The 14074-nt window shown below is 31.9% G+C and overlaps 2 protein-coding genes across 3 annotated transcripts in view; both read left to right on the top strand.

The window, feature by feature from the left end:
• The window catches only part of LOC143190272 (protein Skeletor, isoforms B/C), a 124797-nt gene that overhangs the window by 5922 nt on the left and 104801 nt on the right, over positions 1-14074 (top strand). The window lies entirely within an intron of this gene.
• LOC143190254 (uncharacterized) lies at positions 6673-10817 on the top strand. 2 transcript variants are annotated; one of them, XM_076394445.1, is made up of 4 exons: positions 6673-6883; positions 6944-7062; positions 7347-7842; positions 7945-10817. In XM_076394445.1, exons 1-4 carry the CDS (start codon positions 6811-6813, stop codon positions 9885-9887), a joined length of 2631 nt encoding a protein of 876 aa, XP_076250560.1. In that variant the 5' UTR covers positions 6673-6810; the 3' UTR covers positions 9888-10817. The 2 variants fall into 2 exon arrangements, with proteins under 2 accessions (XP_076250560.1, XP_076250559.1); XM_076394444.1 differs by having other exon boundaries at positions 6673-7062.

Below are 14074 nucleotides of genomic sequence, written 5' to 3'. Positions count from 1 at the left end.
GGCTTTGACGCGCAGCAAAATTCTAATCTAAATAAAATAACTGAACAAAAATGTTGTCAAATATAATTTAATTTAACATTATAGTACATCTAGAAACTACAGTGAATTATACAGCCACTATAGTTTATAGGTTAGAATTATAACCTCTTATTACTATTGCTTTCAAGAATTTTGCATACGTCTGACAAATGGAGGACTTTGACAGGCTTTTAACTAGAATAAAATGAGAAGAAAAATATTGTCTGATTCTAAAACGAATTTACAAATTACGGCAAGCAATACATTAAACATCTTGATGACGCATTTACAAATAAACTTTGAATAGACTATATTGATATTTTCTCTAGTGAATTCAATTAATCAATCGGAATCAAATTCCTTATCAAGTAAAAGAAGACATGTTGACGTTGGATTGGCCATCGTCTCATAGTTACTTGAAATATTCCTTGGTGTACTTAAGAGGAATTAATACGCTAGCCATGCCATGTATGCTGTGGATTTTTGGGTAAAAACAGTGCTATTTAGAATAAGGAATGATTAGCTTCGACAGCAGTTTTCGTCAAATATACAACAGTAAGCTGTCCAGATGGGACAATGACCACGTATAACTCTTTGGTTGTTTATTCAGTATGTTGTATCCTGCGACTGATACCTTGATTATTAAAAAAAATTATGTATGCCACACTGGGAGACTGGACTGGACTTCGTTTACATTAAGTTATCGAAATTATAGTCACAGAGTAATAGAGATGTAACTCAATAGGGGACTCTGGCGCAAAGTTTTGCTTTGCCCAACATCCAGAGGGCACCATAATTGGCCGTCCAAGTAATTTGATTGGTCAATTTAAATCTCCATTATAGGCACCTGTAAGAGAAATATTTTACTGTGAAGAAATTTGATTGGCTCATTAGTAATGTTTGGCACGTGACAGCCTTGACGTTATATTTAATTGATCAATGAAATTTAAATAGAAAACAATATTTTCAGAAATAAATTTATTAAATAAAATAAAAATAAAAATAAATGTATCTATAAAATTAACAAAAAACGTTGGTACATTGCAAATCAAAATTATCTCTTCCGTCTTTTCCCTTTTACATATTTGTTTAGTACCATCAATTTAATAGGATCTACCAGGCATGGCAATATCGCTGAATAAAATAAAAGACATAGCTCGAAGACCTACTGACAGTATTTTCATTTCATCCCCGGTTATTATAGAAATATTTAGATAATATAATATATAATAATATAAGATATATAATATATAATATAATAATAATATAAGATAATTAATATAAAAAATAATAATAACAAATAATAAATATAAATATAATTAATAATAAATATTTAGAGCCCTCATGTTCATCCTCTTCACAATTACCTAAAGGCCAATGGGATGAAAAAAATTAACTTATGTTCAGCGCTTCAAATGATTTCTAAAACATACTAGCCGAGGATGTATATTCCTGAATCCATGGGCTAGATCCGAAACAAACTATCTTGGTTACAAGCTTAAGGCTACAAGCAAATATATTTATTTGAATAATTACACTTAATTTTCTTTAATGAAATGAACTCCTCAAGATATTTATTAAATTGATGACATTTTAACAAATTTGTTCTTACTTGGGTAGTAAATTTTACACCAAAATTCCTCGTGTATTGAATATCGGTCAATCCCCTTTTAATAGGTTTGCATTCAGAAGCCATTATTTTATTTGAGCTGCAACTCTTGATCCAAGAAGAAAAATATATAGCCATTTGCATAGCGTTTTTCTGAAGGGTATTAATTTCTAAAATAAAAAAAAATATTTCATATTTATATATATGAATAAACTACCCCAACTTACTACAACAAAACATACTGTAACGACCATAATTTTTCTTTAATACTTAATATAATCGGTTTGAGATTTTAAACGTTATCAACCATTTTTTAATGAGAGCCCAATACTTCTTTGAACGAAACCGATTCTGCATTTATTTACTATCTGTACATCCGGGTACACAACACTTCTAATTCACTTTACTGTTTGAACTACCGACTTATATATACTAATGAACTAATAATTCTTTACACACTATTCCATATGTAAGTTAAATCTATATTTAGAAACGAAGTGAGCCAATCAGATCCCCTCTATGATTATAGTATGGCTTTAGATGTTGCACGTCGCGAAATATTTCACCAATATTTCCTTTCAAGTTAAATCTCTATTTCTCTATGATTATAGTAACGCTTTTGTTTCCGGTGCTTTTTAAGTAGTTTTAAAGTAAATTATTTTTTTTACTTTTAAATCCTATACGTTTCATAAATATTTTCAATACCCTGAGCAAACTGGTGCTGAATAATTGGCATGTGAATTATAGGTAATACAGTAATTGAAAAGTCCTCGCTGCCTGACACATAGATGGCGCTACTAGAATTAGATCCATATGTTTTTTAGTTAGCCCTAACCCTCAAAATGCGTGTATAAATTTGACAGCTGTCGGATTATTTGTTTGTGAATTATAGCATTTTGAGAGAAGCAACTTTTGTTATTGTGAAAAAATGGATAAAAAGGAATTTCGCGTGTTGATAAAATATTGCTCTTTGAAGGGAAAAAGACAGTTGCAGCAAAAACTTGGCTTGATGCCGAGTTTCCGGACACTGCCCCAGGAAAATCAACCATCAAGGATTGGTATGCTAAGTTTAGACTTGGCGAACGCAGTGGACGCCCAAAAGAGGTTGTTACCGACGAAAACATTTAAAAAATCCACAAAATGATTTTGAATGACCGTAAATTGAAATTGAATGAAATAAAACAACGACGAGTTGATAATTCGGAGGAGTGTTTGAAGATGATCAAGCGGAATAAACCCGATTTTTGCATCGATATGTAACAATGGATGAAACATGTCTCCATCATTTCATTCTGAATTCTAATCGATAGTTATCCGAGTGGACTGCACACAATGAACCCGCTCCAAAGGGTGGGAAAACGCAACAGTCGGCTGGCATGATTATGGAGTCTGTATTTTGGGATGCGCGTGGAAGAATTTTTATTGACTACCTTGAAAAAAGAAAGACCATCAATAGCGACTATTATTTAGATAATTGAACAGTTTAAAGGATGATATCGCCGAAAAACGGCCGCATTTGAAGATAAAAAGACAATGATTCTCATCTACAGTACTCTCCAGATTTGGCCATCAGCGACTATTTCCTGTTCACAGATCTCGAAAGAATGCTCGCTGGGAAGAATTTTCGTCGAATGAAGAGGTAATCGCCGAAATTGAGGTCTATTTTGAAGCAAAGGACAAATCGTACTAAAAAAATGGTATCGAAAATTTGGAGGGTCGCTATAATCAGTGTATCATCCTTGAAGGGAATTATGTTGAATAAAAAAGACTAATTTTGCCAAAAAAATGTGTTTTACTATGATAGGGCTGGTACTTTTCAACTGAGCCGTTAAATATAGCAGCATCTTTAATAATGCGTAGAATCAACCAAAAAGTCAATATTCTGAAGGACACACTTTTTGATGCCAGAAAGGGGGTTATTGTTACTTATCACCTCTAAAATGCAAATTTTCTTCAGCAATAATAACAACCATTTTGTCGATTGTCGGTGAATTAAGCCTCTTTGCGTGCACACTGGCAAATGTTTTGACAAGTCTGATGACGATGTTATGGCTGTCAGATGGCATCCCAACCAATGAAATTCGACAACATTTTGACTAAATATGTCCTGAAGAAACGTTTGTAGTTCTTGGACGAGTGTGAGAACAACACCTATAAATTTCATTACCCGGAATGCCCATAAATAAATGTATAAGAACTAATAATTTGCATTTGGTATTAGTAACAGCGCTCCTAGTAGTTATGAATCTATCCCTTAATGTAATGTAATGTAACCCCCTTAAAGTGGGTATGAAACTGTTCTGTACATTATGAATTGTGCCAAACGACGTTTTTTTAGAAACAATTATTATATTTTTGGTTGGTCCTATTATCTGGTTGTAGAACCTATTGTGGCAATTTTACTTTTCTACAACCCAGTATATTTACCGTTGTATTTTAATGTTTTACATTATTGAAAATGATTGTCATTTTCCCAATTTGAATTAACTTTTTGGCGCTATCTATTTCCACCTGAGGAATCGCTCAGTTTCTTTGTATCATGTTCGCTTTTATTGTGTTTGATATACAGGCACTCGTTATATTCTAATCCTATCCGCATCATTCCCAGTCACTCTCGAACGCAATTATAATATATCAATACAACTAACATTTTCTGTTTCTTGTTAGTCATCAGTACGGTTAGAACGTGAGGTACTCCAACTTCCAAGATTTTAGTCAGGTCGTCTTCTATTTAACATTGATAACAATAAATGTAAAGAAAGTGTTTTGGTGGAATTTTGGTGCAAAGCAATTCTGGATTTAAATAGCGTTTAATGCACAAGTAAGGATACATTTGGTAAAGTGCCTTCAATTAAAAATTTAGTAACTACCTCGAACCTCCTCATAGCATTAAAGAAAAAAAATTGGTGTAATTATCCGAATAAATATACTGGTTTAAGACTACTTAACTATGATAGTTCGAAATTTTTTTGGTAATAGATCCAGAGCTCCTGGATTCAGGAATATAGATCCTTCAGATAGTATGTTTGAGAAATAATTTTTGAGAATTTAAAGTGCTCGTCATCAGTACATTTAATACTAATGTGAGATATATTACCAAGAGTTGAGAAATTACAACTTGACTCTATACTTTCAATTTCAAATGTTCCTATATGAACAAACGAGGCAAGACAATATCTCATGTCCCAGATAATTGTTTTATTATACTGTTAGTAGATCACGTCGTATTGCCACGTCGATAATGTAGATAACATATTGCTTGTCAAAGGTCTTTAAAAAATGTAAATTTAAAACCTTTTAACTCTAAACTATATAATGATAGTCCAAATAGAATCTAATAGAATAGAATACTTAAAAATAATAAGGTGCGCCATACAGTTTTGGACAAAACAGGTAAACAGAATTATAATAGGGAAAGACTTGTAGTTTGCTTTCAATATAAGAAATTGATGGTACTAAACAAATATGAAAAAGGGATAAGACGGAAGAGATAATTTTGATTTGTCCCAAAGTTCACCAAAATTCTTCGTTTATATTTAAATTAAATTGTTTTTTATTGAAATTTTATTGGTCAATAACTTCTTTTATCAAAGAACAATCAATCAAATGTCTTCACAGCAAAATGTTTCTCTTAGAGATGTTTATAATGGAGATTTAAATTGAACAAGTAAAATTACTTGAATGGCCGATATAACTTCATCTGCATGTTGGGCAAAGCTAAACTTTTCTCTAGAGACTTCTATTGAGCTTTCTGTCTATTACTCTATGGTGTGCTTTACCATAAATAGTCATAAATAGCTTAACTGTTTTATTAATAATTGTTTACTAGTTAATTACTCTTAATAATAATTGAATACAATTCGAAATTACCTTTAGCACATAGTTATATCATATTACAAGTATATGTCAATATTCTCGACTTAATTGTCATGTTAACCTACATTTGTACACACACACACACAAACACACACACACACACACACACATATATATATATATATATATATATATATATATATATATATATATATATATATATATTTATATATATATATATATATATATCACCCACCACCTAACACGTTAGTCATAATTAGCGTTGGGAACTATCGACTGTCAAAAGCACAGTTCGACTGGTTTTTTCAATTCGTGTTGTTAGACGAAGAGTTACGAACCCTTTCCTGTATAAATTGTGATAGAGAATAGGACGGAGATAATTTCTTGGAGCAGTTAATATTATATGTACTTATTTTTACCAACGATAGTATAAGAGAGACGGGAATGTTCATATTCCTTCATGTAATAACTTTAAAAAAGAATAGAAAAAAATTACTGAATACTATTTATATGCAATTAATATTTTCATTTTGAACGAAGTAGAATTACTTTCATATTTGAATGTTCCGTGGATATGTAAAAAGGAATGGAATTTTTCTTTGGAATGGAGTAATACCCCACAAATGTCTTATCGTATATGTTAATTGATATATTTAAATAATATATTATATATAAAAATGAATCGCAAAATATGTTCCTAAGCGCATAACTCAACAACGCCTGGACCAATTTGGCCAAATCTTTTTTTAAAATGTTCGTTGAAGTTCAGGGATGGTTTTTACGGCGAGAAAAATTAGAATTATTGCTGGAAAAACCCTAAAAATAGCCCTTTTTGTTTGAATTTGTTTCGTGTATCAGTTGACAATTCATCTGTCATCTGTCAAAAGTCATCTGTAACAGACAACTTTTTTTTTTAAATTTGATATGACTTGAACTCAAATCCTTTTAATCCGTACGAATTGTTTTATTTATTTAAAATTTTTTATTTGTTTAAAATTTAATTCAAATTTTAAATAAATAAAACAATTTGTACGGCTTAAAAGGATTTGAGTTCAAGTCATATCAAATTTAAAAAAAAAAGTTGTCTGTTACAGATGACTTTTGACAGATGACAGATGAATTGTCAAGTGATACACGAAACAAATTCGTATATCGTGTTTTGTGCAGAGTGTTTAGTTAGTTAGTGTTTGTTTAGTTCGTGATTAGTGAAAAAATAATTTATATTTGATTCGCGTGAAGCGCGAGCGCGACATTCAACTAATAATCGCGCAAGTTTGAATCCAGCTGCTTTCAGTTACGATGTGTCAATTGACTACAGTAACTACCAATGTGTTGTTATTGGTTCTATGAACTTGGTTTGCTCACACTGTAAGGCATTAAAATACAAAAACGAAGCCAATGGATTGTGTTGCGCAAATGGTAAAGTGAAATTGATACAATTGGATCCACCACCAGAACCATTGTACTCATTGGTTTCAGGAATAGGAACAGATTCTATACACTTTTTGACACATATTCAACAATATAACAATTGCTTTCAAATGACTTCATTTGGGGCAACAAATGCAGTTCGGGAAAATTTTATGCCAACTTTCAAGGTATGTATTATAGCAGTTACTCATAATTATTTTAGCGAACAAAATTTTCTGTCACCAAAGTTAAGATGTGTTACTAATCTTCAATTTCTTAATCATTACGAAATATATCACTTAGTCATCATATTATATGGTGATTCAGTTTCAGTGACACTTTTATTATATTTTATATTTGATAGATATTAGTTAAAACTAAATATATACTTTTTAAGATCAAATATTATTTAAGTTTGATCATTGACAATCCATTAATTTATACCACACCATAATATTTTTTTTATTTACAGATACAAGGGCAAATATATCACAGAGCAGGTTCACTGTTACCAGTGTCAGATAGCGACAACAAATTCCTGCAAATTTATTTTATGGGCAATTCACCACAAGAAATTGATCTGCGTTGTGCACATAACAATTTAGTAAAAAGGTCTATTGTAGAACAATTACAAACTTTATTTCATCAACACAATCAATTGATTATATTGTTTAAAACTGCCCTGGATCTGATGCCATCCGATAATCACAAAATTGTAATCAGAGCTGATAAAACACCTGCAGGTCAACATACAAGACGTTTTAATGCACCAACTATTGATGAAGTTGCTATCGTTGTAGTTGGAGAAAACTTGGAATCCCGTGATATTGTTTTACATCGTCGGAATTTTCAATTACAACCTATAAAGGAAACACACCGCTCATATGATGCACTGCAATATCCCATTATATTTTGGCAAGGTGAAGATGGCTACGATTTATCAATAAAAATGATAAATCCCATTACAGGTAACTAAAATATTAGTTTAGCTATGGCGATAATATCTCAGTCACTATATTATGTATTTTAATTTTATATTTGAATGTTATTAAAACAAAATCTGTTTACAGGTTCTGAAACCAACAAAAAAGTCAGTTCAATGAACTATTATTCATACCGCCTAATGATTCGGGAAAATGCAGATAATCGCATATTGAAATGTCGGCGATTATATCACAAATATGTTGATGACATGTATGTTAAAATTGAAACGGAGAGATTAACATTCATCAGGTTGAATCAAACCAAACTCCGATCTGAAGAGTATATTCACCTTCGAGATGCGATTAATACTGATGGAAATGCACAGAATGTCGGTCGGATGACTATTCTTCCAGCAACATACATCGGAAGCCCTCGGCATATGCACGAATATGCTCAAGATGCCATGTCGTATGTTCGTCATTATGGTACAGCAGATTTGTTCATCACATTTACATGCAATCCGCAATGGATAGAAATTAAGCAGGAGTTATTACCTGGGAAATCATCCATTGATCGTCATGATATTACAGCCAGAGTCTTTAGACAAAAGTTGAAATCTTTAATGAATTTCATCGTAAAACATAATGTGTTTGGTGAGACACGCTGCTGGATGTATTCTGTGGAGTGGCAGAAACGAGTATTGCCACATGCACACATTTTGATTTGGTTGGTTGAAAAGATAAGGCCAAATGAAGTTGATGCAGTGATATCAGCTGAAATCCCTAATGTACAAGTAGATCCTGGATTGCATGAGGTAGTTATCAAAAACATGATACATGGTCCCTGTGGAACTCTTAATCAAAATTCACCGTGTATGATGGATGGTAAATGTTCAAAACGATATCCACGGACATTAATATCGGAAACAATTACTGGTAATGACGGTTATCCATTGTATCGTCGCAGATCGACAGCAGACAATGGAAAATCAACAATTGTCAAATTAAATCAACAAGATATTGAAATAGATAATCGTTGGATTGTTCCATATTCACCCATTTTATCAAAGACATTCAAAGCACACATCAACGTTGAATCTTGCCATTCAGTGAAATCGATTAAATACATTTGCAAATATGTAAGCAAAGGGAGTGATATGGCTGTGATTGAAATTGGTGCAGAGAATTCTAATGATGAAGTTACCCAATACCAAATGGGCCGCTATGTCAGTAGTAATGAAGCAGTTTGGCGAATATTTTCTTTTCCTATTCATGAGAGACACCCTTCTGTTGTTCACTTAGCTGTGCATTTAGAAAATGGACAAAGAGTGTATTTTACAGCACAGAACGCAGTACAAAGAGCTGCTCAGCCACCATCTACTACATTAACCAGTTTTTTTGAGACATGCCAAAACGATGATTTCGCACAAACATTGCTATATTCTGAAATGCCAAAATATTATACCTGGAATCAATCCTCAAGGAGATTTATACGACGGAAACAAGGAAAACCAGTTCCAGGATATACAGATGTATATTCCACCGATGCGATTGGCCGGATTTATTCAGTACATCCAAGCAATGATGAATGTTTTTATTTACGACTGCTATTAGTCAATGTACGTGGCCCAACATCATTCCAACAGTTACGAACTGTTGATGGTGAATTGTGTGGATCCTACAGAGAAGCCTGTCAACGTTTGCAATTGCTTGAAAATGACGCTCATTGGGATCAAACTCTCAATGATGCTGTAATATCATCACACACTCATCAAATACGAACATTGTTTTCTATAATCATATCTACATGCTTCCCATCAAACCCAATTGATTTGTGGATGAAGTACAAAGATTATATGTGTGATGATATTTTGTATCAAATACGGAATAGAATGGGAAATCCAAATATACAAATCAGTGAAGAAATTTACAATGAAGCATTGATTTCAATTGAGGACATGTGCTTGATAATGTCAAACAAACTATTAATTCAATTAGGCCTGACCGCGCCCAATCGTCCAATGCATGACGCTTTTAACCAAGAGTTGCATCGAGAAAGACTGTATGATCTCAACGCTTTGAAAGAATAAATTCAAACAAATCTTCCACTGTTAAATGAACAACAGAAGTATGTATTTGAAACTCTTATGAAAGTAACAAATGATGAAACTGGAGGGATTTATTTCTTAGATGCACCTGGTGGTACAGGAAAAACTTTTTTTATTTCATTAATATTAGCAACAATTCGCTCACAAAATAAAATTGCACTTGCACTCGCTTCGTCGGGAATCGCAGCAACTTTGCTTGAAGGTGGTCGAACAGCCCATTCAGCACTAAAATTGCCATTAAATATGCAAAGCAATGAAACTCCAACCTGCAACGTTTCGAAAAACTCTGCAATGGCAAAGGTTTTGCAGCAATGTAAATTGATTGTTTGGGATGAATGCACGATGGCACATAAAAAATCTTTGGAGGCTTTAGACAGAACCTTAAAAGATCTACGTAGCAATAATAACCGATTTGGTGGTGCAATGATTTTATTAGCAGGAGATTTTCGTCAAACATTGCCAGTGATTCCACGATCAACGCCAGCTGATGAACTCAATGCATGTCTAAAGTCCTCCAATTTGTGGAAACATGTTAAAGTACTTCATTTAAGCAAGAATATGCGTGTCGAGTTGCAAAATGACCAATCTGGAAACATATTCTCTAAACAACTCATTGACATTGGTAATGGCAAATTTCCTATAGACATGTTGACGGCTTGCTTTTGCTATGACTATAAACAAGTCCCAGGGGCAATCATTAAGTGTTTGTGGTATTAATCTAGAAAACCCATGTTTCTCACATGGTCAATTGTATGTTGCCTGTTCCCGTGTTGGAAAACCATCAGATTTGTTTATCTATGCGCCAGGTAATCAAACAAAAAACATCGTATACCACAAAGCAATATAATGATAATAATAATAATAATTATGATTCACATGATTAACAATAAAGCGATTACTTACTTTTCAATCCTTATATATGTTTTATTTAATTATTTTTTATTCACAACGCCCTATCACCAGGGTGATGGTTCTGTTCAGGAGAATTTTTTAAAATACGTAGGCACAAAAACTGCCACATTACAAATCTTTTTGACAGGACGAAGTCTGTCGGGTCAGCTAGTACTATAATAAATATAGACAATACAATAGATCTTAAACAAAAACTAAAAATACTAAATAAGATTTAAACACATATAATTTAAAATGATCGCATATAACAACTAGAGCTTTTTTAAATAAAGTAAATGCTTTATTTACTATTGAACGGAAATATTTTTTAACAATAAACAGTCATTAAAACAGTCAGGTATTTTACTGTTTACCATTCACAATTTTAATCTTTCTACCCTATTACGTTAACAATCTTGAAAAATATCATTTCAAAATGCTGCTATATTTATATACAATATATTGTTATTTACAAGCAAGCTATCAAAAAAAATCAAAAAAATATATATATTACATATAAATCTATGTAAGCATAAATTGGGCACATTTTTGTCAAGGTCACGACTAGGACGACAGAGCCAGACAGAGAAGAAATCAGTGGAACACAAAACACAGAGGAATTCTCAATATTTTGTGTCAGTTGAATGAAACTAATAGAACCAAATATAGTAACTAAATGTACACGATTGAGACAGTCGATAATAAATAGTAACAAAATCAGTCGGATCGAAAAAAGCGACGGAAACAGTCGATAGTAAAAAGTAGTTAATAACTAAACAGTTGATAGTTCAATAGTTAGTTGAAAAGCAATAAAATTGTCGATTTTTTGTGACAATGAAATTATTGATCATAATGACAGTGATAATTGTGTTATAAAATCAAAATTATTGTTTTTACTATTTTCTCCATTTGTTCTGACCATATAAACCTTCTCTAGACTTCCACAAATATTTCAAAACCCAAATTAGTTAAATTGGTCCATCTCTTCTCGAGTTTTAGGGGAACTAACAAACGGCAACTCATTTTTATAATCTATAGATTTTATAACTGATAATTCTGATTAATATTTACTATTGCGAATCCAACAAGAAGAAATACATAAAACGACCGCATTTTTGTCAATGTTGGGGTGGCGGTCTCTCACAATGATGAAGTAATTCATGTGAGAAGGCGATAAGAAGCACAGAACCGATCGATAGTTACACTTCGGCTCCAGAATGCGTCCAACTGGAATGTTTGGAATAGTTGAAGAGAAACATCCTCGCTTTGCCGTTTCTATGCCCGTCGGAGTTTAGTAACAAACAAATTAGATAATTCTTATGTATTACCGTGCTTAAGACGAAAATAAGTTTTGTTACAATAGGAGAACTATAAATATATGCCCCAAATAATAAATAGTTTGAACTGAGCAATGGCTTATAGTACTGAGGGCGCCAGGTGTTACAATAAATTATAATGATATTCTGTAAATATTTGGATACTTCCATATTTTGAAATCAGAGAATAGAATAGAGAATAGAATAATTGTAGAAATTCGTGAGTATTTTCAGAAGTTACGCGATATTATCATAATGTTCCGATTATTCTTCACAATTGCGAGAAACAATGCCAAATAACGGAGAAGTTTTTCAAAACTGAAATTAATGAAACAACAATTAAGATCAACAATGAGAACTGCAAGGCTTACCATGATGATTACTTACTATTACGTGATCTTATTGAGGGTAAAATAAAAGAATTTTCTCTTAAAAAATTTAGACAAATAAAGTTTTAGTTGTAGACATGTTATAGTTTTTTTTATTATTTATAACCTGTACAGTGCACAATATTGATGACTATTATTACCGCAAAGATCTTTAGAATTACTGTACTAAATCATGGTTTATTCATTAAAACAGTCACTACATGTTATCAAAATTTATGACGTCAGTATGTAGCAATGTTACCGCATCAACTTTGACTTTTAGTTTACAACGTCTGCCGATTTATAACTTTTAATTACTATCAATAATGCTTGAAAGAATTTTGTAGACATTTGACAACAGTATCGACAAATGTTGTTAGAAACCGAATTTTATAGACTGATTCGGTATGTCACCAGTAACATGTGTTCCGACGCATCAGACCGCATTTTATCTCATTTTAACTAGAATTATTTAACTAGTAAAATGAGAAGGAATAATACAAACTGCATTTGGTGGTATATTCGACGTTATCTATGATATGCATTGGCTGCTTTATTGGAAGGATTATATTACATTTCAAATTAAAAAATCCAAATAAGAAGGCGGCAAAATAATTTTCCACCCACAGTACACCACTGGAACAAAGAAAAAATAATTAGGTATATTAATTATATTAATTATATTGTTGTAATTTCATAAAGATAGAAAAATGAACAAATTATTGTTTCATATCAATTGAATGCTTCTATCTAAGTAACCAACTTATCCTTCGGTACATATCGTTCTCATACAATTTCAGTAAATTTCCTTTACACATATACATTTAATATATTAGTATCAATTGAACAATGATTATAAATTTTAAATCGTAGCACATATTATATACATAAGTTCATAAGTATGATATCAACACCTTATAAAGAGATTTGGATACCTGCTTTATATTATTTCTATTAAAGTTATATTGTTTACCTTTTATTAATTATTTTATTCCACCGGGAGTAACTAATCGTGATATTGAAGATATTTAAATAGGAATCATTTTTAGACTATGGTGTCATGAACATGAATTAATGATTACTCTGAAATCAGTTGAATACTTCCGGTTAACCAACTAATCATTCGGTACTCATATTTCCGGAAATTCCCTTTGAACATCTGATTTTGATATATTAGCAGTAATTCCACAATTATTATAAATTTTAAATCATTTAGTTAGTAAAATTTACTATATATCACTAATATATGCTGATTTAATATAGTTAAAATGTCATAAGTATTGTTAACACATAAAAAGAGTTGAGTATTTGGTCCGGATGAGTCCTTTGGAAGTCATATTGTTTACTTTTTACTTAATTACTTTATTGCCCTAGAAAGCATCTGTGCGTGTAAAATTTAGTTTATAGAATTATCATGATTTCTAAACCAGGTATTAAGTGAATTGATGGATGTGTACGGGAAATTTATCAGAAAGTATCCATGGCTAACTCATAGATGCAGTCGTGAAACCATCGAATCGCTAATGAAGGATTACAACTTTACATTAACAGAATCAGATTAACAAACAAGTGACCGAAACTTGCATAAGAAATA

The sequence above is a fragment of the Rhynchophorus ferrugineus genome, unplaced genomic scaffold (genome assembly GCF_030347505.1).
Source record: "Rhynchophorus ferrugineus isolate W39M unplaced genomic scaffold, kcgeb_rfMv2 rfM2, whole genome shotgun sequence".
Classification (NCBI taxonomy): Eukaryota; Metazoa; Arthropoda; class Insecta; order Coleoptera; family Curculionidae; genus Rhynchophorus; species Rhynchophorus ferrugineus.
This window is presented reverse-complemented; position numbering and strand designations above follow the sequence as displayed.